Source organism: Phodopus roborovskii, unplaced genomic scaffold, assembly GCF_943737965.1.
Source record: "Phodopus roborovskii unplaced genomic scaffold, PHOROB, whole genome shotgun sequence".
NCBI lineage: Eukaryota > Metazoa > Chordata > Mammalia > Rodentia > Cricetidae > Phodopus > Phodopus roborovskii.
In genome coordinates, this window is record NW_026126540.1 from 26,087,945 (window position 1) to 26,111,358 (window position 23,414).

The 23,414-nt window shown below is 44.6% G+C and overlaps 1 protein-coding gene across 2 annotated transcripts in view; it reads right to left on the reverse strand.

Annotated features, from left to right (window-relative positions):
* Snx27 (sorting nexin 27) overlaps positions 1-10,585 on the reverse strand; it is a 77,963-nt gene extending 67,378 nt beyond the window's left edge. Inside the window, exon 1 of one of the 2 annotated variants that reach the window (XM_051198788.1) lies at positions 10,169-10,585. In XM_051198788.1, coding sequence (XP_051054745.1) covers positions 10,169-10,473 — 305 coding nt within the window. In that variant the 5' untranslated portion in view covers positions 10,474-10,585. The remainder of the gene's footprint in view (positions 1-10,168) is intronic. The other variant, XM_051198789.1, reaches the window with a different exon arrangement.
* Between the last annotated feature and the right edge of the window lie 12,829 nt (positions 10,586-23,414).

The following is a 23,414-nucleotide window of genomic DNA, read 5'->3' on the forward strand; positions in this document are numbered from 1 at the left end:
GGTGGAGCCATGGGCGGAGTGACCTGTGGAAGGAGGTCGGAGGGGGCCAGGAAAGGCACGCTCTGTGTGGCGTGACTCGGACAGGAGAGGATCGGGTTGAATTTCCTGGTGTTCATCTGTCTAGGTTGTAAGTTTTTTCTCCCTGAATAAACATCTATTCGGCCTATCTGTTTATCCTGATCCTTATTTACCGCAATATGGGCAGGGGTGGGAGTGGGAAAGAAATGTCCCCCCATTAATGCCTGAGGTGGGTGAAAGAGCTGGCCCTGAGATGATCTTAAGAGTAGGAGAACTGTTCCTGCCCCTCATCAACTGCAGCATCATACACCTCCCCTAGGCAACACAGTAGAGCTGGCCCTGAAGATATAGATGTAAGAGAACCTACCCTGAGGACGTGAAAGTGAGAGAACTGGCCCTGCCCCTTGCTCATCAATGCAAGGGGTGAACTAGCCAGGGCAATGCAGGAGAGCGCACCCTGGTAGTGAAGACAGGGGAGAGCTGGAGGGCTGACCAACCCTGCAACTACCCAGACCCAGAACCAGGGTTCTGTGTTGGTACACCCCAACATCCACCCCATTTGTGATTGCTGAAGTATTTGGGGCAGAGGGAGCACTCAGAGCTGTGGACCCAGGGCTGCAGGATCTCCATGACCCAGGACAGCCACAGGATGTCCAGGAAGAGTTCCAGTGAGAGCCCAGCATTGATGGTGTAGCAGAGACTAGGGGCCTTAAACCAGACCAATGATTCTTTGTAAAATGTATGGATAAAGAGTTTACTATGACTCACTATATCACATTGCAGATTCTGTGGTGAAATTTTTTCCCTTTCTTCCTTTTTTTGTTTTCTTTTTTGCTCTCTAATTTCATTCTGTTTTATTTGGGGGTGATGGGTGCGATTTGGAGGCATGATGTGAAAGACAAAAAGAGTAAATAAAAAGAAATTAAAAAAGAAGAGGAAGAATGAGTGTTTTAGCATGCATAGGCCCTGGGTCCAACTCCAACACAAAACAAAAACAAGTTTTAAATAGATTAAGCAAACCAAAACATATTTAAAAAGATGTTTCTTAGCTGGCACATGCCGTTAATCCCAGCACTTGGAAGTCAGAGGCAGGCAGATCTCTTAGAGGCCAGCTTGGTCTACAAAGCTAGCTCCAGGAGAGCCAGGACAGAGAAATGTTGTCTCAAAAACCGAAAAACAAAACAAAAACCAAAACCCAACACCACCACATTGTTTCCCCATTGGGTACACTGGTTCATGCCTGAATCCCAACACTCAGTAGGTAGAGAAGGGAGAACATCAAGGACAGGCAACCTAGCTACACAGCAAGCGTGAGGTCAGTTTGAGCAACCTAATAAAACAAAGCTGAATGTGGTAATACATGGGATACAAGTGGGAAGATCAAGAGTTCAAGACGAACTTCAGCTGAATAGTGATCTGAGGCCAGCCTGGACTAATGTCCCAAACAAAACAGAACATTTTCACAGAACACAAGGACACTCAAAACAAAATGCCTCATTCAGTGACTCAAATATTCAATGATGGCAACTTCTCCTCCAGTGAGGGGACCTTACCTGGCTGGCAGAGGCAGAAGTAAAATGACATGCACACTACCTGACATTTAACTAAAAGTATCTCACAAAACTGAAGTACTCGCCACATGCCTGACACAGCAGAAGTTCACTCTTTTCATGCTGAAGACAAATGTTAGGACTACATTTTAGTACCAAATCAACTTCTCATCTTTAGTCACCTCAACTCCCAACAAGCTATACCAAAACCAAAGATTTCAGATTATTTTTAAGTAGGTCTCTGTGATCACACAAATGAGAGCCAACACAGATGCCCAGAAGCCAGACGTAGGTATCAGATCCCCTGGAGCTGGAGTTAAGATGGCTGTGAACTGCCATGTAGGAAAGAAGTTTCTACTCTTAACACCTGATTCATCTTTCCAGCAATGCCAACAGAAAAGATCTAAATTCCAGGTGGCAACTTGCAATCAGAGACAGAGAAAAGCATAGCCAAAACCAGGTGTCATAGGCAGGGTCCTGCAACCCATGAAGATGAAAATGCTAAAAATGCAGTGATATGCAAAGCACATTCTTTTACAACATAAGGTAACAGGAGACACACATTTCAGAAGCCGCCTTGGCCTAGGCAGGAAGGTGCAACAAATGAAAGGTGGCAGCATGTCATCGGCTGTCCCTAGGGCTTGGTGTCAGAGCTTCCTGTTCTCCCCTCCCCTCTATACAGTACAAGACAGTCCAAGAGAAAAAATGTTCTGAAACTCTTTTAATTCTAATAGCAAATTTTCCTCTCCAACCATGGGAATGTATTTAACCAAATATAAGCAAAATTTGCAAGAAATTATGGGTACAAACATACACAACTGTATCCTTAGAACACAAGAACAAATCCAAACTTATTAGCCAGGCAGGGGTGGTGGTGCACACCTTTGATCCCAGCAGAGGCAGGCAGATCCCTGAGTCTACAGAGTGAGCTCCAGGACTGTCAGTGCTACACAGGGAAACCCTGAAACCCTGGGGGAGGGCACCAATTTGTTGGCACTGCTTTCAAGGTCTTCTTGTGTTTTATTTTAACCTTCCTTCCAGTGTCTATGGCACAAACCTGCAAAACACGACTTAAGGACCCTTGCTATCTATCCTGAGAACTTCTTCCATCTTCCTTCCATAGACCCTCAGCCTACGAAATCCTTCCTTTCTCTACTGCTGAAATTATACTTGTCCTTCAGTCTCAACTTAAGAGCCTTAGGTAGGAGCCAGTGGGAAGACACAGTGGGAAAAAACACTCGCCTCAGAAGCCATGGTGGAAGGAGAGAACTTACTCCTGACAAAGTTGTCCTCTTACCTACACACAGGCACTGCCTGCCACATGCTCACAACACACATTTTCAAACTATATAAAAGTCTTCCTTGAATTATCTAACCCTTAACAATCGTCTTAAGCATATCCACTCTTTCCTCTAAATTCCCACTCCATTTCTCATTTGCCTCATTATTTTATTGTGTTTTTCACAGAGCAAACTGTTTCAAGTATCTCCCCTAGTGCAAAGCAAGTTTCTCAAGTGCAGAGAGCCAGCCTACTGACTCACAAACCTAGTGATACTTGACATAGAGTTTTGTACCTAACCATCGAACCAGTTGACATGAAGTGGATCAACATGAGGGGGAAAAAAAAAGGTCTAAATCATGTGTTTAGAGCTGGAGATATGTTCATGGATGGTGGACCACCTTGTATCCTCAGGATGAACAAAATCAGTGTTTTCAGTATATTCATGACCCAATAAGCAAGCACTCAAACAAACAAAACCCAAATAGTGAACAGTGAGCTGGCAAGATGATGGCTCACTTGGAGATGCTCTCGCCTGGAAAGTCTGCTCTGAATTCTATCCCCAGAACCCACATAAAGGTGGGAGGAGAGAAAGTGGGCTTCAAAGTTATCTTCTAACCTCCAAACACATGTTGCAGCACACACGGATACCCATACATGTATGCATGCATTCATGCATATGCACACTACTAAGAAATAAAAATGTTTAAGACACTGCTTAAAAAAAAAAAAAAGAGTAAAAACTTGATCACTCTACAGAAAACCAAACAGTAAATAGTTTTAGTGACACTTGGGCGGTTTGACTGACACTTGCTGCTATTAGTGTTGGTATGTATGTCACTGAGTTATAATGTAAAAAGTATTTATTCCTTCTTTGAGTTGCAATTCTGCTTTTTCTGTTTTGATTTATTTTGTTGGGAGGGGGTCCCTTTTTTTTTTTTTTTTTTTTTTTTTTTTTGGTTGTTTGTTTTGTTTAGTTGAGATGGGTAGCAAAGGCTGGTCTCAAAATCAAGATTTACTCACCTCAGCCCTCTGTGTGCTAGGAATACAAGCTTCCTTGTAGGTTTTTGAAAAGTTTTTAACAATGCCTAAAGATTGTCCTTTGCCAGTTGAATAGAATGAACCTAGCTGGCTCTAGGTTACACTACCACAAGTCTCTGTCAGTAATGCCATCATCCAATGAATAATCTTATCACAGACCCTGTTCTTAAAGCACTTTGCTGTGATCATAAATTAAAATGTCTGCTTGTCAGTTAACTCTCTCTGCTTATCTACCATTTCATAAGCATTATTCCCACTGAGGCTTAGCTTCTAAAATACTTATGCATGAGAGCATGTCGATAAAGCCCTCACCTAAAACAAACTAAAATTAACTATTAGTGGTTAGTGGTAGCTGAAAAGACAACTGTTCACCACAAATTAAAAACTAGCCCTTATGCTACTAATCAAAGTCTCTCTCTCTTTTCTGGAGGGTGTGGGGGGGGTTAGATGGGGTTTCTCTATGTAGCCCTGGCTGGCCTCAAACTCACTATATAGACTAGGCTGGTCTCAAACTGAAGATTCCCCTGCCTCTGCCTCCCAAGTATTGGGATTAAAGGCATGCACCACCACCCCATGAAAGTTCTTTTCCTGGTCACAGCAATTCCACACAAGTGTTTTCTGAGGGAAAGCAATATCATTTTCAAGTTCACTATTATTTGTTTGCAACTTCACTACATGAGATGAAAAATATTTCTGAAATAACAAGTATGACTGCCTTGTTTCCTTTGCTGGTAACAGAAAATCCAGCAATTGCAAGGGCACACAGAAAGCTTGCTTTAGCCCCAGCCTCTCATCTGAATTAACAACACGAGATATAGGATAAATAAAAATATAAGTCACATTCCACAAATAAAAACCAAGTTCAAATACTATCTGTTTTTATAGGAATTTAAGTTGATTTTAAGTGGCCAATTACCATCAAGAATAGTAAACTCTCCAGACACCTCCGCCAGCTGTGGAGTTACAGGCAATTGATGGCTGCTGGGGGGAAATCACCACTAGGACACTGGGAGGTTCCCCAGTGCCCAGTGGATGACCTACAACCATGCCCATATGGACAGCACTAACTGGACTGTGTGGGTTAAAAATAATTAGGGGGCTGGAGAAACGGCTCAGTAGTTAAGAACACTTGCTGTTCTTCCAAAGGACCCAGGTTCAATTCCCGGCTGTTAACTCCAGTTCTAGGGAAACCAACAACCTCATACAGACATACATGCAGGCAAAACACCAATGCATATACAATAAAAAATAAATTTTTTTAAAATTATCTAATTAATTAATTATAGAAGGACATGAATTTGGGAAGGAGATGCCAAGGGGGGATCCTAAGTAGAGCTGGAAGGAATTGGGGTAGATATGATCAAGATACATTGTATAGATCTGTGAAACTTCCAAAGAATAAAAATTAAAGAAGTTGACTACTAACAATCAATAACCAAAACAAATTTAAAAAGTGGGAAAGAATCTTAAGACCTGGATTTAATTCTGGCTGTCACTCAATGCAGCACTCTTTTTCTCCTCACAAAACAGGGATAATTTTACTCCTCCTATTCATCCAGCAAATACTCACTGAAGAAAACCAAGGTAACACTACACATTAACAGTTAACACAGTCCCCGCCCTGAGGATCTTTCAACCTCCCTACAGAAGCTGTCCTGAAGGTCAAAAGTATCCGCACTGCACTGAAAACTGTAATACACCACAGACACTGCAGGATGATGACACAATGATTGGCATCATTTGTTCTCTCTCTCTTCCCCCTTTGAATTTTTGAGACACTATTTTTCAATAGCTTTGGAGCCTGCCCTGGAACTCGCTCTGTAGACCAGACCGGCTTCAAACTCAGAGATTCTCCTGCCTCTGCCTCCCAGGTACTGTGATTAAAGGTGTGCACTACCAACGCCAAGCTTATTCTTACAACACCCGGCTTGTTCTGTCTTAACTGTGCAGGACAACAGCAAGACCCACGGAAGTAGGTACAACTGGACAGACTACTTGGTGAGGAACTGATTTCCCTTAGTCTGGAGTTTAGGCCCTTAATAGATCACTTGTTAGCCAAGTCCTAGCTAGTGACTCCCATTGTAACCACAATGAAGGAGAACATGAGCTGAGAATGCTCTAGATCAGTCCATAACCACTGTGTTGTTCTGAGAACGTAGCTTAGCACAGGAGTTAAATTCCCTATACCAGGCAAAGGAGGCAAGACACACGGAATCACAGCCATCAGAGTGTACCTGCCAACCTGTGTCTCTGCATACCCAAGTGTGAGGACTTTGCCATAATCATCCCCTTTGCTCAACAATCATTTCAAGTACTATTATCCAAGTCTACCTGGAAAATCTGAGCCAAAAAGAAATCAGTCAACTTTTTTAAAGGCTCCTAAGATACTTTTATGTCTCATGACTCACTCAACTGTAAAAACACTTATCACAGCAAACTCTTTGTCCAATGATTTTCAAACATTCACACGAAATCAAACAAAAAATAACCCTCAGTAAACAAATTGTCATATACAACATAACTTACCTTATGTTTTAACCTTAACAAGGAAAAGCTGAGGGGTATATTATCTGGTAGCTATTAAGAAGGAAAGCACATAATCCCTGACTAGCAATATATATCATGAATTGGAATGCTTACAAGCCAACTCTAAGGGTCCATGCTTAAAATTCACTCCCCAGAGCAGATATGGCAGGTAAAAGTGTATGCTGAGTCCCATTCCTGCAACCCACCTCAAAGTTGGATGCACTGAAAAAGATGTCTGGAAGCCCAGCCCCCCCCCCCACGTGGAGAGATAGGAGGTGGAAACAGGAGAATTTGCCCCAACTCCTCAAAGTGTGTCCTGTGCATTCATGTGTGTGCACACAAAAATCCCAGTACTGGGCCAAAAAAAGCCAACAAACATAATCTCAAAAAATGTGGTATTTCCATATCCATATCCGCTGCACACTGCAACTCTCCTAAAGGCAACTCTCAAGAAATCAATCACGTGTCTTCAGACCTATCTAAACCTTACAGAAATTAACCTGAAGTCAGTTACGCCACATACTATATAATTAGTACAAAGATATACTTACTTTGGTTCTATTTATTGAAAGCATCTTTTATATACTGGCCTCAAGGTACATATACATCAAAGGGAAGACACGTAGTACACATTACACTGAGAAAAATTATAGCATTGTTAGTCAAGAAAACTCTCCATCTGCAGTAAAATCTGCAGCCCAGAGGGCTTCTTCATACTGTAGTACCAAGCCCTACAATATGACTCTTAAACCAGTCACAATCTAGTCAGCCTAAAAAGGAAGAAGTAGAAAGTGAGCCAACACTGGCTCCAGCTGACAATTATCCCAGCATTCAATGAGGTTTGGTAAGCAAACGCTAGGAGCAGCACAAAGAAATGGATCCTCTTACTGATGTTCAAGTCTGTACCCACTTAGATCTCTGTTACTGTTCTTTCACACCTCTACCAGTTGTGAACTGCAGTTGAAAACTGAAGTAACAGTTGTACATAGAAAAAAGAGTTTAAACATAAGGAGAAATCTCAAACCTCAATTATCAGGGTGCAGACAACAGCCTGTGCTTGTGTGCAATCATAAAACTACACAGTAATAATTAATCCACCTATGCCTAACTCAGACCCCACCACTTGGTATTGCATCTTAGGACAACTGAGAGTTTGACTGAAGAACTTGTAAGAAGACAAGCTGAGAAGCACAGGCTGGGAATATAGTTGACTTAGTAGAGTGTCTGCCTACCAAGCTTGAAGCCCTATATCCCTGGGTTCCATCCCCAGCACCAGGTACCACATAAACCCAATGAAGTGGACACACCTGTAATCCCAGCACTCAGGAGGTAGAGGCAGGACCACCACATGTTCAAGGTCTTCCTAAGCTACATAGTGAGTTTGAGGCCAGCCTGGGCTACATGAGACCCTGCCTCAAATAAATAAATCTCTAAAGCTACCTTGGTAGCTGATTTTTCTCCTCTTACTTGAAAATCTAAGGGGGGGGAGGGAGGGAAGGAGGGAGGGAGATACTGAAGTCTCAGAAGTTATCAACCAGCTTAGAATTGTTACTCTATTACTACTTCTACAACAAAACCATAGAAGTGTCAAAGAATTTGGAAATCAGAACACAAACAGCTGGAAGGGTACAAAAGCAGTATCATGAAGATTTTCTATCATCACCAACCTTTCAAAGAGAATTTTTCTAGGCAGTGTTTCTTTCCCCTACCACCTAAAATGACAAAAATTACTCTCACCAAGGGCAGTACCAAAAACACTAGCTTCTGCTCTAGGCTCCTGACCTGAAATGCGGCCTAAGGCAAAGCCCATCACAGGGATCCACAGGATCATTCCTATCTTCTCTACAATGACAAGTTTATAGCTGGGCTATCTGCTGTAGACTACAATAAAGGCAAAAAGCCATCAACTATGTATACAGTTGTATGGCGTATACACTCATGACAGATGACATTAGCTGTAGTCATTGTTTTGGATCCTACAGAGCAAATGACCTAGAACTTTAATACACTTATAACTTTATATGTTTTAAATCGAAAAATAAAAAGCTGAATCAAAGTTAATTTCCAAAGGAAAAGCAAAATAACTCTAAAAGTTTCTAACAAAAGAAACCATCAGCCACAGATTTTGAGTTATCTAGAAAATAAATACCTTATGTACTCAGGAACAAGGCATCAAAAGTCATTATTGTATTCAGTATACTAATGCTCCCCACAAAGACTAAGAATATACTGCCAGAGAATATTAGAAAATAGTCTGTAACAGCAAGCACCTATTTCCAGAAAGGTCAGAGGAAATCCCCAACATCTCCAAACACATGCATTAGTGAGCTACTCTTTATTGGAGTGGAAAGACGAGGAAGCAGAATACATGATTCCACAGAGTAAGAGTAATGGCACAAAATGGGAAAAGAATGGGCTCCTCTGCAAGGACAGACTCTCAACATACAGCGACTATAGACCTGAGGCGAGTCTGTGAAAGCAGGCAGCTGTGGAAAGCAGAATTAAAATGAAACGTTTAAGAAGAAAATCTCATCATGGGAGAGAGCCTGTGTGGTGGGGGGGGGTGAGGGAGGGGGTACACGATATAGAAGTAGTAAGCAGAGAAATACAGGGGTTGGAGGAGAATGGAGACAATGAGTGGGTACAAGACCTACAAGTCAATCGATAACCACTATACACATTTAGTACAAAGTACAAAATCACAAGCACAACACAACTTAGGGCGCTGAAACTGCCAAGGCAACATCCTGAGAGCTTTAAGGGATGTGGTGGTGACAAGTGAGGCTGAAGGAGTATGAAGACACTGCAGCAGAAGATGGGTTGCACGAGCAGAAAGGGCCTTGAAAAGATAAGGGAAAGCTATCTAGAGGAACAACTAAGATAAAGTGTAGGATTGCAACAGCACAGAGCAGGAGCAAAATGGAGAAGGCAAAGACCTAAGGCGATTGCGGGGGGGGGGGGGGAGTAGGAGCTAGGAAAGCACTTCCACAAATCGCACGTGGGAAGACAGGGAGGCAGAAAAGGGCGCACTCAGAGGAATGTGGCCATGAAGAAACCAGATTAAAAATCAGGTTGCAATATCAGGATCAGAAGAAAAACTAGTGTCAACCCCTTCCCTCAAAAAACGCATGCGATGATAAGGTATACTCGAGGTAGTATGACTACAAAGAAGAGGGGAGAAAAGGCCAAGCAGTGGATACAAAAATGTCGGTGTGCTTTCCCATAACGGCGAAGTAACTAAGAGGAAGGAAGGAAGGAAGGAAGGAAGGAAGGAAGGAAGGAAGGAAGGAAGGAAGGAAGGAAGGAAGGGGTGGGGGGGAGAAGAGATGATGCCTCCAGGGGAAAATGAACTGACCACAGGTCCTCCTGGGTCTCAAGGTAGAAGGGACAATCCACAGAGTCTGAGGGGAGTGGCAGAGACCAGGAAACTATGATGCTACAGATGAGAACTTGGGGAGGATACTGTACTGGATGGGTCGAAAAGGAGACTCCGTCAGAAAGGAGCAAAAAGCAGCATGCCATAGCAGAAGGCAAAGAGGCTGAGAACAGCGGGGAGACCCCCGGGATGGTGAGGCAAGGACACAAACTGGAGACGCCAGGAAAAGCAGAAGGCTCCGAGCCGAGCCGCGAAGGCCTGCCGGGGGCGAGGGTCGCGGCAGGCTCGCGAGCTGGGGGAGGTGCGGCCTGGGTGACAGGGACAGGGCCAGGACAGGCGAAGGGTAGAGGGACGGGGCGTGGCGGCCGCGATACTCACACCTCCAGGATGCGGTCCCCCTTGCGCACCCCGGCCCGGTCGGCCGCCCCCCCGGGCAGCACGGCGCTCACATGCTGCAGCGGCGCGTACAGCTCCCCGTTGATGCTCCGCAGTTGCCCGCCCTCGCTCACTTGGCCCCGCACGTTGAAGCCGTAGCCGGACTCGGACTTGACGATGCGCACGACCCGCGGGCCGCCGCCTCCCCCGCCGCCGTTCCCGGCGCAGTGGAGCCCAGAACCCCCGCCGCCGCCTCCATTCCGGTGAGGGGCTGAGGGGTGAATCCCTTCCCCGTCCTCGTCCGCCATCTTGCAAGCAAGCGAGCCGTCCCCCGCCCCCTGCGCCTCTACTCCTCCTGCGCGCGCCCGCCCCCTTCGGCAGCCGCGCGACCCCGGCGCGTGCCCGCTCCGCCGACCACTGGAGCTAGACGGCCACCGCGCTGCGGGGGGGAAAGGGGAGCAGGGGCGGGGGAAGCTGACGGTTGGGCCCTGTGGGGCTTTCTGGGAGATGTAGTTCGATGCGCGGGGGTAGGGGGGAGTGTTATATGACGCATCCGGGAACAAAGTCTTCTGGGAGTTGTGGTTTATTGGGCTTTGGGCTCTGGTAGGGGTTTCCTTGGTTAAGTGGTGAACAGATTTTGTTTTGTCTTGTTTTTGTTTTTCGAGACTGGGTTTCCATATGTGCCCCTGACTGTTCTGGAACTCACGCCGTAGGCCAGGCTAGCCTCGAACTCGAAGATTCTCCTGCCTCTGACTCCCAAGTGCTGGGATTAAAACCACATGGCTTTATTCCTTTCTATAGAATGGCAACATTTTCAAGTTGAGTGTCTTAGGCTCTGATCCCTTAAGGGAACAACATTCATCTGAGCTCTGTTGTAAGAATTTAGCATAGCCACTGTATCTGGGGTAGACATTAGAATAAATAGCTGTTCTTTAGACCTTGAAGAATCATTGTGGTAAACAGTTAAGAATCCTTGTGGAAAACAGAGATTGCTTTCCATGATTTGTAGAACTGTTTTACTGAAGGGCCATTACAGCCATTCCATGACTGTGTATTGCAAACATACATAATAAAGGACTAATGTCATGGGGGCATGTGATGCTCTCCTTTAGTAAGACATAAGTTACATTAGGGACCTTAGTATGAGGAAATACTTTGTATAACAATCAATAAATATGCCTTTATACGGCTGTTGAGGGTTCAGTCCATCAGAGGGGCTGGACCTTCCTGCTGCCACATAGGCCGTAAAATTTCATCTTGGAATGCCTTCTTTCTTCAACCAACTCGTGCTACAAAGAACACCCAGACAGAGCTCTTTATCTACATTGTGCTTTGTGGGCAAGAACTAACATGCTGATGCTAATCAAGTTCCCTTTGTCTTTGATTTGTAGAATCTTGTGTGATCTACCACATCTATTAAACAGTAACAGATTAGCATGTGACCCTCTCAGTAGGCTAAAATCAAACACTGGGCTGGAGTAGTAATTGCTCAGGTTGCTATTCTCATGGTTTCTGTACTTGCTGTGACTAGGCACTCTCAACATCGTCAAGTTTGTGCTTTGGTGGGTAGCCAAAACATCCACTGCTTCGTTTTCAAAATGAAATAAAGGTAACTTCAAAACTATTCCTAAATTGAAATTACTGACCACTCTAACACCTAGTTCTAAATCACGGAGGCTGTTGTTTTCCTTATATAGTTTGTGTGAAGTTGCAATACATAAAAAGAAAGTTGTGTAAAAGTAACTGAGCTTTACATGTTACATAATTGCTGACTTTGGCCATACTAAGATTCCGTTTCCTAACAGATGAAATAGGGAACAGAATTCAAGACCTGGTTTTATCACTTGATTGCTGAGTCCTTGCCCAAGATGATTATACATATGAATGTGCAATTTAAGAATGCCATGAATCACAGACATTAACTAGTGGCCAGGCATAATCCCAGCACAGGGAGGCAGAGGCAGGAGGATCTCTGATTTCCAGGCCAGCCTGGTCTACAGAGCGAGTTCAGGATCAACTGGGCTACAAATGGAAACCCTATCTTGAAAAACTAACAAAAAGAAGGAAAGGAAAGAAGGGAGGGAGTGAAGATGGGAGGGAGGGAAGGAGGGACAGAGGGAGGGAAGGAGGGAGGGAATGAGGGAGGGAGGGAACTTGTTCTTGGTCCTAAAGGGATACCATTACTTCATCTTTCAAAGCCACATGCTGACACAACCCCACAACTCTAAGAAATAACCCTGACAGAATAAGTATCCAGGAGTCTACATTCTTGGTATACAGCAGAAGATGAGTAGAAGCACCAAGAACTCTCCTTCTTAACATTACCATGTGCCAAAACTGAAATCCACAAGCTCATTAACTACTTATAGCACTATCACATTCCCTATTTTGTAAATGAATAAAGATACTTGGAGAGGTTATACAACTGAAAAGTCATGAACCCAAAAGAAGCAGATGATTTATAAAAGCAACAAACACCCTCCCAAAAGAGTTTATGGGCTATGCAGAGTTCTTAGGAGTATGGGTGATAGAGGAATTAATAGACAGATCATGAGGTTTTGAAAAATACTGGAGACACAAAGCCATTACAGTTAGAGCATACATATGGGGGTAAAAAAAAAAAATGTTTTGAATTATAAAAAGGAATAAAGGTGAAGTTATTTTACAACAAAACTAATGAAGAAGATTCTTGATTAATTTTCTTTTTCTTTTTGAGACAGGGTTTCTCTGTGTAGCTTTGTAGACCAGGCTGACCTCCAACTCACAGAGATCTGCCTGCCTCTGCTTCCCCAGTGCTGAGATTAAAGGCATGCACCACCACTGCCCAACTTTTTGTTTGTTTGTTTAGTTTTCAAATACTGAAATAATAAATGTTCCATGAGTTTTGCTCCAACATAATGATGGAACTTGGTTTGAACATGAATTGTTTGCTTTGAATTGAACACTGGAGGGAAAGAATGTGTTGCTAAAAAAAAAAAAAAAAAAAACTAGTTGTTTCTGCCCGCCCACACTTTTAATCCCAGTATTCAGGAGGCAGAGGCAGCTGTTTCTATGAGCTGAGGCCAGCCTGGTCTACTAGAGAATTCCAAGCAACCAGGGGCTACATGTTAAGACCCTGACTAAGAAAAAAAAAAAAAAACTAGTTGTCTTTATTTATTAAGAACATACCAAATGGAGGCTGAAGAAATAGCTCAGTGGTTAAGAGCACTGGCTGCTCTTCCAGAGGTCCTGAGCTCAATTCTCATCAATCACATGGTGGCTCACAACCATCTGTAATAAGATCTGGTGTCCTCTTCTGTCCTGCAGGCACACATGCAAATAGAGTACTCATACATAAGTAAATAAATCTTTAAAAAGAATATATGCTGAATGGGACTAAGGATGTCAGCCCCTGTTTAAATTTTCTAGTAACACACAAGCAAGATGTGATATACTATACTCCCAGCACTCAGAACATAGGGGCCTTAGGAAAATCAGAAGTCAGAAGTTCCAGGTCATCATCCTCAACTATAGATCAAGTTCAAGGCTAGCCTGGGCTATAAGTAGCTCTCTCTCTCTCTCTCCCTCTCTCTCCCTCTCTCTCTCTCTCTCTCTCCCTCTCTCACTCTCTCTCTCTCTCTCTCTCTCTCTCTCTCTCTCTCTCTGTGTGTGTGTGTGTGTGTGTGTGTGTGTGTGTGTGTGTGTGGTCCTAGGTTGTATGACAGTGATGAGGGATGCAGAGATAGATGAAATATCCACAGACTCCAAGAAGATCAGTAGGATGAATTCAAACACAAAGTTGCACCTGCCCCTCATGTGTGAGCTCCACCTCTCAGAGTCCATCTCCACTCACATGCCTGGGAAATAACACTTTTATGAAGAAAGTCATGTCAGCATTGTGTGTAATCACAGTAGTTTGGAAACAGCCTAATAACAGCCATTGATTAAATCATGACACATCCACAATAGAAAACTGAATCACTTTAAGCAAAAGAAATAAGGAAGCACTTTATGGCATGGCTTGAAATGAGCTCACGGGGATTGTGGGAAGTTACTTGAGAATGAGATAGAACCCAGGCTGTAGAACATAAAAGAGAAACCATGTAACTCTGTAACTTCAGAAGTATTCACAAGAACTTGATAGCATGGCTTGCTGCTAGGAGGGAGGCTGGACAGCTGGGTTGGGGACAGGAGTCGGAAAGAGCCTTCACATTGTTCCTTTTCATTAACTCTTCTCTAACTTTCAAATTTTCAGTAGAATGAATGTGTTGTGTATTCAGAGGGGATGTAGCTTAGCTGGTACAGTGTTTGCCTGGCATACAAGAAGCCCTGGGTTCCAGCTCTCATACCACCTGTAATCCCAGCACTAGGCAGGCAGAGGCAGGAGGACCTGAGGCTCAGAGAATCAAGGCTGCAAAACAAGGCCAAGACCCTGTCTTGTAAAAGCTAATTAGTTCATTAATTAGTTAAATGAGATAGGAGTGGTGGCTTACACCTGTAATCCTAGCCTCAGAAAGGTGAGGTAAGAGGATCGCCACACATCCAGGTTAATATCTTGCTTCAAAATAGCATAATTAATTTTAGAAAAGATCAAACTGAAAGAAAAGGCCATCAGATCACACAAATTAGAAACTAAGAGGCGAGAAGATGGTAATGTGGGTAAAGGTGCCTACAGACAAGCCAGATAGCCTGAGTTCTATCTAACTGAGGGAACCAACTCCACAAGTTCTTCTCTTACTGACACATACAGAAATAGATGTAATAAAAAATAATTTTAGCTGGGCAGTGGTAGCCACACCTTTACTCCGAGCACTCTGGAGACTGGGGCAGGTGGATCTCTGAGTTCAAGGACAGCCTGGTCTACAGAGTACTTCCAAGACAACTGGGGCTACACAGAGAAACCCTGTGTCAAAAACAAAAAGAAAACAAAAAACCAAAACCAAACAAACAAAAAGGCTTATGTGTGAGTATGTGTAAATAAGTTACCAAGCCCATGCTGTGGAACATACCTTTATTCCTAACACTAGAGAAGTAGATACAGGGTTTCAAGGCCAGTCTCAGCTACACACTGAGCTCAGGGCCAGCCTTGGCTACAATGAAACAAGGTCTCAAAAATTCAGTCTAGAGCCTGGGGGGGCACATGCCTTTAATCCCAGCACTGAGGAGGCAGAGAGGGGCAGAACTCTATGAGTTCCGAGCCAGACTGGTGTACCAAGCTACTTCTAAGACAGCCCTGTGTTACACAAAGAAACCCTGTCTTGAAAAGAAAAAAATTCAACAAACAAACAAAAAAAGAATATGCAAGTAAAAACATAGACTCCAAAGCTACAGAGATACCCTGTCTTGAAAAACCAAAAAGCAAAACAAACAAACAACAACAACAAACTCATAGTCTAGCAGTCAAAATAGCAAAAGACAAAACAATGCTGACAGTAAAATAACAATGAGAGATGTGACAGAGGCCTGCACAAGCTAGTAGGAAAAGCCATCAAGCACCTGGAGGTGAGGACATAGGGGAGATGTGATTATGCACGAGAAGAGTTCACAACACAGAGCATGATGGTGAGGAGTGTTGAGGTCTACAAGACCATCCGTGTAGTGTGGGAATGTGCAGCTCAGTAGGGCTTGGAGCAGAGGGCACAGAGCAGGAGGACTCAGATCTCGGGAGGCTCCAGAGACTAGATATTGTTCATGCCTGGAATTGGAATGTCATGCCTAAGGACCCAGGAAATCCTCTCTCTCTGGCCACCCTGTGGAAGACTCAAAGAGGAAGGAAATCAGAGAAAGGCTAAGGAGTTGGAGACTTGGGGGGGGTGGGGACTCACACAGAGAGGAGTCTGGGAAGTCAGAGGATATCTTCAGAGTCGGACTTGGACCATTCATTGTTCGCAGAGCACGTCCCACCTCAGAGCTCAGTTTACCCTCACAATAACAGTGTAAACAGAAAGCATCCCAAGAAACTAGCCTCAGATAACAGCAGACCACAGGTACACTGCTAATTAACCCAAGAACTGAACCTTGGTCCCAAATGTTCTGACTGAAGCCAGGCCACACACTCCTCTGTCCACCTTCTTTTTACTTGAATACATTCTCCCTACCTCCTGTGCCCCGCAGAAGCTGTGGTTCCCATCACCCTTCGAACAGGGACACTTAGGTAGAAAACACACCTTGCTCTACTACTCATACAGCCTTTGGTCTTATATTTAACTGTTTGCTGCCCTGAATTCTCCCCGTCCAGGCTCTTCCTCCAGTGTCCCTGAAGACTCCAGCTGCATGGGACTTTTTCCTTTTCTAAATTCCTGAGGCAAATACAGTTCCAGATGACCCCCTAATGAGTCATGCTCTTGCGTAACCCCCCTCCCTTGAAGGTGAGTAGAACCTGTGACTTGCCTCTGGGCAATAAAATATGCCAAAGGTGACAGCTGTGTCACACCCACGGTTCTGCTGCATTATGTAATGTTCCTTCTTAGCAAGACTGGTCCTGCTGGGCTTTGTGGAGAGCCACATATGTGAAAAACCTTCAGGGACTTCAGGACCTGAGTGGCTCTTGGCGACAGCAAAAATGAAATAAAATAAAATAGGCCCCTCCATCACATAACCTCCTGAAATTCTGCCAACAACACACAGACAGAAACGTGGAGGAGGATGCAAGCTCCACCAAGGAAGAGCCCAGCCGAACCTTGGTTGTAGCCAGTGAGATCTGAGCAGAGGGCCTGTGCTGTTTTAAGCGGCTGAATCTGTACCAATTTGTTACACAGCAAAAGAAAAATCAATATAACCCCTTACTGCATTTATGGTCAGCACAACTCCATTTAGAACACAACAGCAAGGCTCTAGTTGGGCTTTCCCTTCCCAAGCTGAACGCAAGCTTCTGGAAAACAGTGAACTGGCCCCCAGGTGGTTAAGAGCACTTGTTCTTGCAGAGGACAGGGGTTTGATTCCCAGCGCCCACCTAGTGCCCATAACCACCTATAACTCCAGTTCCCTGGGATCCCAAACCTCTTCTGACATCCAAGGGCACCAGACCTGCAAGTGCTGTACAGGCGAAAGTCACACAGGAAGGACAGACAGCAAGCTAGCTCCCAAGCAGATGCCTCTCTTCAGGGTTCTCTCCTATCTCATGCCTAATATGCTAAGCCAACCATTGGTAAAGCAAAACAGACAGACACACAAAACAAAAAACAACTACCATGGCTACTTTCAGTCAAGACTTTCTCCTGGGGCTTAAAGCAGACCTGTCACTGTATGTGCAGCTTCCATTAGGATAAGCTGCCATACTTCAAGAAAATAATAGTAAGAGTTTATAGACCTCTCTTACAAAAAAATAGTTTAATTTTTAAAAATGAAATACAGGAGCCGGGCAGTGGTGGCACATGCCTTTAATCCCAGCACTCAGGAGGCAGAGGCAGGCAGATCTCTGTGAGTTTGAAACCAGCCTGGTCTACAAGAGCTAGTTCCAGAACAGAACAGCCTCCAAAACCACAGAGAAACCCTGTCTCAAGAAAAAGGAAAAAAAAAAAAAAAAAAAACCCAAACAAACAAAATACATGCTGTACAACAGGGTAAAACTTGAAGATGGTTTGAACGAAAATGGCCCCCAAGGGAGTGGCACTATTAGGAGGGGTGGCCTTGTTGGAGGAAGTGTGCCACTGTGGGAGAAGGTTTTGAGGCCTCTTTTGCTCAGGCTTCTCTCAGTGTGACTGTCAGTGGACTTCCGGTTGCCTCTAAGTCAAGATGTAAGGACTGTCAGCTCCAGCACCTCAGCTGCCTGCACACTGCCATGCTTCCCACCATGATGATGGTGGACTGGACCTCTGAAGTATAAGCCAGCCACCCCAATTAAATGTTTCCTTTATAAGAGTTGCCATGGTCATGGTGTCTCTCCACAACAATGAAAACCCTAAGACAATGCTGAATGAAATTAGCCAGTTAAAAAAGACAACTTTACAGTTATAGCATGGTGTGTTTATTTTTTGTGTGTGGGGAGGAAGGGAGGAACAGGAAGGGGAGCTTTAAGAGTTTGGATTGGGAAAGATGTGAAGGAGCTCCAGAAATGAGTGGGGGTGGGGCGGGATGGTTGCACAACACTGTGAAAGTAATTAATGCCACAACCGCACACTTAAAATTGGTTAAATTTTATGTCATATATAACCTACCGTAATAAGAGGCAGAGGCAGGTGATCTCCGTGAGTTTGAGCCAGGCTGGTCTACATAACAAAATGCAAGACAACCTGGGCAGAGAGAAAGCGGTGAAAATATGCAAGATATAAAGCAAAAGAATTTTGCTAAGCTTGAGAACTGTGTTAGTTCATGATCGTTCCTAACAGCCATTTATGCTGAACTTCACCCACCTTTATCTGTGAATGATAACCATTTACCAGCATCAGCCATTACTGTTTCCCAACCTTGTACCACCTTCTGCTTTCCTCAGAATCACAATTGGGGTTCATGGGCTTTTTAATTTCCTGTCTGTCTGTCTTGGTTTTTTTTGAGACAGGGTTTCTCTGTGAAACAGCTCTTGCTGTCCTAGAACTTGCTCTGTAGACCAGGCTAGCCTCGAACTCACAGAGACCCACCTGCCTCTGCCTCCTGAGTGCTGGGATTAAAGACTTGTGACACCCTGCCCAGCCTTATTTATTCTTTTAATATATTTACTGGCAGAGTTTCTCTGTTTAGACCTGGCTGGTCTGGACCAGGTTGATCTCAAACTCATGTAGAACCTCCGGACTCTGCCTCTTGAGTGCTAGAATATGGTGGTGAATGAGAATGACCACCAGAAACTCACGTGTTTAAATACTTGGTCCCCTGCTGGTGGAACTGTTTGGGAAGGATTAGGAGGTGTGTCACTAGGGGCAGGCTTTGTGATTTCAAAAGGTCATGTCATTTCTAGTTAGCTCTCTCTGCCTTGAGTCTGAGTCTCAAGATGTGAGCTCTCGGGTATTGCCCAGTGTCCGCCCGCCTGCTGCCATGCTCTCCAGCATGATGGTCATGGACTCCAACCCTCTGAAACCGTAAGCCCCAAATAAACTCTTTCTTTTACGAGTTGCCTTTGTCGTGGCGTTTTATTATTACTGTAGTTTTATTTTATTTTTACTTATGTGTATGTGTGTGGGTCTCTATGAGAATATGTGTATGAATACAGAGCCAACAGAGGCCGGAGGCTTTAGACTTCCCTGGAGCTAGAGTTACAAGTGATTATGAGTGACACAACATGGGTGGTAGGAATTGAATCTGGATCCTCTGGAAGAACAGTATGTGCTTTTTAACCATGGAGCCATCTCTCCAGCCCTAGAGTTGTTTATTGTTGTTATTATTATTACTAATCTTGTTTGAGATGGGTTCTCAATGGCGTCACATTATCTGGCTGAAGTCATCCTCCTGGCTTAGCCTCACAGGTCCTGGGATTACCAGTGAGTGCTTACCATTTCCAGTTACAGTTCCAAAGTTGTTTTGACTGAAATGCAATTCAAGGACCACCCTTAAAAGTGTTTAAATAACAACAATAATAAAAGCATTGTAAGGGAATGTTGTACGCAGAATAGAATCAACTGCCATATTCACTTCCAATTCCCCTTGAAGGTCACCTGCTCATTTATTCCTTTGTTTTCTGTCCTCTTTCAACACAGCTGGCTCTCTTCATATCTATGCTAAGAGCCTTTGGGACAATCAGGCAGAGAGGAAGTCTCTGAGCCACAAAGCGCAGGCACAAAGCCTGGTAGGTGTTTTCAGCTCTCGAAAAGTCTATTTACTGACAACATATATGTATTAATGCCTACAGTCCCTCAGAAGTTTGCACATGAGGCAAAGCTGTGTGGGTCATACTAAGAATGGCATCGAGGATCCGACCTAACAGACACTCAGGGAGCTCCAGGACACTCCAGAGGACACTGCTAAAACCCAGCTTGTGTCCAAGCCCAGAGCTGAACGAAGGCCCTATCCAGCTCCAGTCTATAAACATGGAATGGAATTAGAGATTATCTATTTACTTCAAACTAGTAATTCCAGACAATTTTCCTAGAAAACAACATTGACTAAGTCCTCCCAAGCCCCTTGAACTCAAGCCCTAGAGTTCACTCACACTCTGAAAAAGATTTTTTTGTTTTTGTTTGATTTTCAAGACAGGAATTCTCAATGTAGCTTTGGAGCCTGCCCTGGAACTTGCTCTTTAGACCAGGCTGGCCTCAAACTTAGAGATATACCTGCCTCTGCCTCCCCAGTGCTGGGAGGCACCACCACCCAGCTTTTGTTTGTGAGGCACCATGTGGGTTCTGGAAATTGAACCCAGGTCCTCTGGAAGTGCAGTCAGTGATCTTAACCACTGAGCCATCTTTCCAACCTACCCCACCCCCACCCCAAAAGTTTAGTTCATTTAATCCTCTTCTGGAATTAAAATATGTTTTAATCAACTTCTATCAAGTTTTCTGCTCTGTATGGTGATGGTTTCTTAGGCCATGTGGCCCTGGCTGGCCTGAAGTCACTATGTCACCACTAATCTGGCACTTGGTTTTGGTTTGTGAGATATTCTTCTATATAGTCTACGCTGGCTTGAAATTCATAACCACTGTGTCTTCCAACTGGCTGGGATTACAGGTGCCAGCCACCCTACCCAGCTCCATCATTTTAAAATAATATGTGCCCTCCAGTGCACAGACATTAAACATTAGCACTCAGTTCTCTCCATTCAGCTCCTGATGCCCGGCAAGTGCCCCAGGGCTGGCTCCAGGACCCATTATCTTTTCTTCAATGATCCAGGAGAGCCACCTTATAAAACACCCTGCTAGTCACAGACAAGTTCACTGAAGTTCTCCCAACACTGGTGCAGTACCCAACAGCCACTAGGCACCGGACCAATGCTGGGACAGGGAGACAAACAACTCCTGCCACTTAGGACTTCTCAGCCTAGGCTAGAGGCAGACAAGACGCCCAACAAGTCCTGTAGAGTGGGAGACTGTGTACCAGGTGCTGAGGGAGCACTGAAGGGTGAGGGAGCACTGAAGAAGAGGATGATAAATACTGTCTGGCATACCGGGGAGCCGTGATTCACCAACACGTATCAGCTGTGGGGGTGTTCTTTGTTTTTGAAGCAGGGACTCATATATACCTGGCTAACCTTAAACTTGTGACATAGGTTGGTTTTAGGGAGTGCTAGGGACTGAACCTAGGGTTTTGTGCATGCTCAGCAAGCACTCTGTCAATTGAACTGAATCCACAGCCCTTGCTTTTGGTTTTTGAGACTGAGTTTTATGTAGCCTAAGCTAGCCTCCAATTTAGTATGTAGCCAAGGCTGGCCACGAACTCCTAATCCTACTGCCTTCTCTTCTTGAGTGCTGGGATTACGGGCATGTGCCATTACTATTTGGGACCATTTGTTTTAACATTATTCTTTTGGGAGGGGGTGTTCTTGGCATGTGCATCTATGGAGGTCAGAAGGCAACATTTGGGTCCCAGGAATTGAATTCAAGTTGCCTGCCTTGGCAACAAGCTCTTTTCCCCTTGCTGACCCAGGGTTTTGTTTGTTTTGGTTGAAAGATTTTAGTTTGCAGAGCAAGGATGTAGGAAAGGGGCAGAAGAATAATTCTTGCAAGCAGAATATAGAAAATCATAAAGCATGGACATTGACATGGGAGGAGAGAACAGAAATTATGAGAACAAGAAAGTTACTATGGTGAGGGGGCTAGTGGTCATGCTAGGCTGATTCTGTTAAATAGGGCTAGTAACTGAATCATCAATCTCTTGTGAAATAACTGAAGTCTCTCTCAGGTCATGGCCCACAACAAGGAAATAGACCCCCTTCAATCCTGGAACAAATGATTCCAGATGAACAGCCCTGTTTGGGTCACTCCTGGTCAACAGCCAGTCTGGGGACTTTCCAAGTCATTCTATGGTTTATCCTTTGAATAAGAGCAGGTCATACCTGGGTGATCTCTCAAACATGAGATCATACTTTGTAATCAATCACCTTGTGCATGTATGCTGATTGCGGTCTTTCTCTATAAAAAGAGAGCCTAAACCCTTTGAGGGGTGTGCAGCTTTCCCGGAGATTGCTGACACCCGAGTGCACTCGTTTGATAAACACCTCTTGCTTGTTGCATCTCCTGGTTTTGGTGTTTGTGTCGCGGGGCTCTCCCATCGGCTCATCAGGACCCCGGAATTAGGGTCCAACAAGTTATAGTGTGAGGGTGAGGTTAAAGGACAACTGTCAAAAGTCAGCTCTCTCCATTACAAGGATCCCCAGGATCAAACTCGGGTCACTAGCCTTGGCAACACCCCCCACATTCCCCCAAACCATCTCTCCTGACCTCTGAGTCAAGATTGGAAGAAGGCAAAAACACACAGCAGAAAACAGTGAGAAAGGGTATGCATAGTAGCAGAGGTCCAGAAACCAGAGTGAGTAAGGCTTAACCTCAGCTGTCACGTCTCCATGGCCCGGGGAGCAGGGGGAGCACAAGGCCCCGTTGTTTCTGAGTGAGCAACATTGTCTGTCTGTACAGCCCTCACACCCTTAAGTCTGCTCTACATGATTGCAAGGCAGCGCAGGCGAGGACGACTTTGTGCAGTCGCTTCTCTCTTTCTGCTTCTGTGTGGGTTCCAGGCATTGCCCTCAGTGGTCATGCTTTTTGAGCACGTGTTTATTTTTATTTCCTTTATGTGGGAGTGGACATGCACATGCTAAGGGCAGAGGACAAGTGATTTGACTCCCTAGCCCAGCCTGGAACTCCTTTTTCGAAAAAATGTTATTTTTGTTTTGTTATGTTGTTGTTTTTGTTTTCTTGAGACAGGTTCTGGAACTCACTCTGTAAACCAGGCTGGCTTTGAACTCACAGAGATCTGTCTGCCTCTGTCTCTGCCTCTGCTTCCTGAGTGCTGGGACTAAAAGCATGTGCCGCCACTACCAGGCTAAATGTATTTTTATGTTTGTTTTTTGGGGGGCGTGTACGTGCATGTTTGCACACATGACTGAGTGCCCACAGCGGCCAGTGTTGGATCTCCTAGAGCTGGAGGTAAAGGCAGTTGTGAGCCATCCTACATGGATGCCAGGAACTGAACTCAGGTCCTTTAACAGAGCCACATATGCTCTTACCCACTGAGCTGTCTCTCCAGCCCCCAATCTTCTCTTGATCCTCCGTCCTTCACTCCCTCGTGTGCTGACATTACAACTATGTATGTGCCACCACACCCAGATTGAGTCTTCAGGCAGCTTGTGATTATACAAAAAGTGACAGTTGATGACTGGAATTCAAACAACCTGCTATTGGAGAGAATCGGGCCC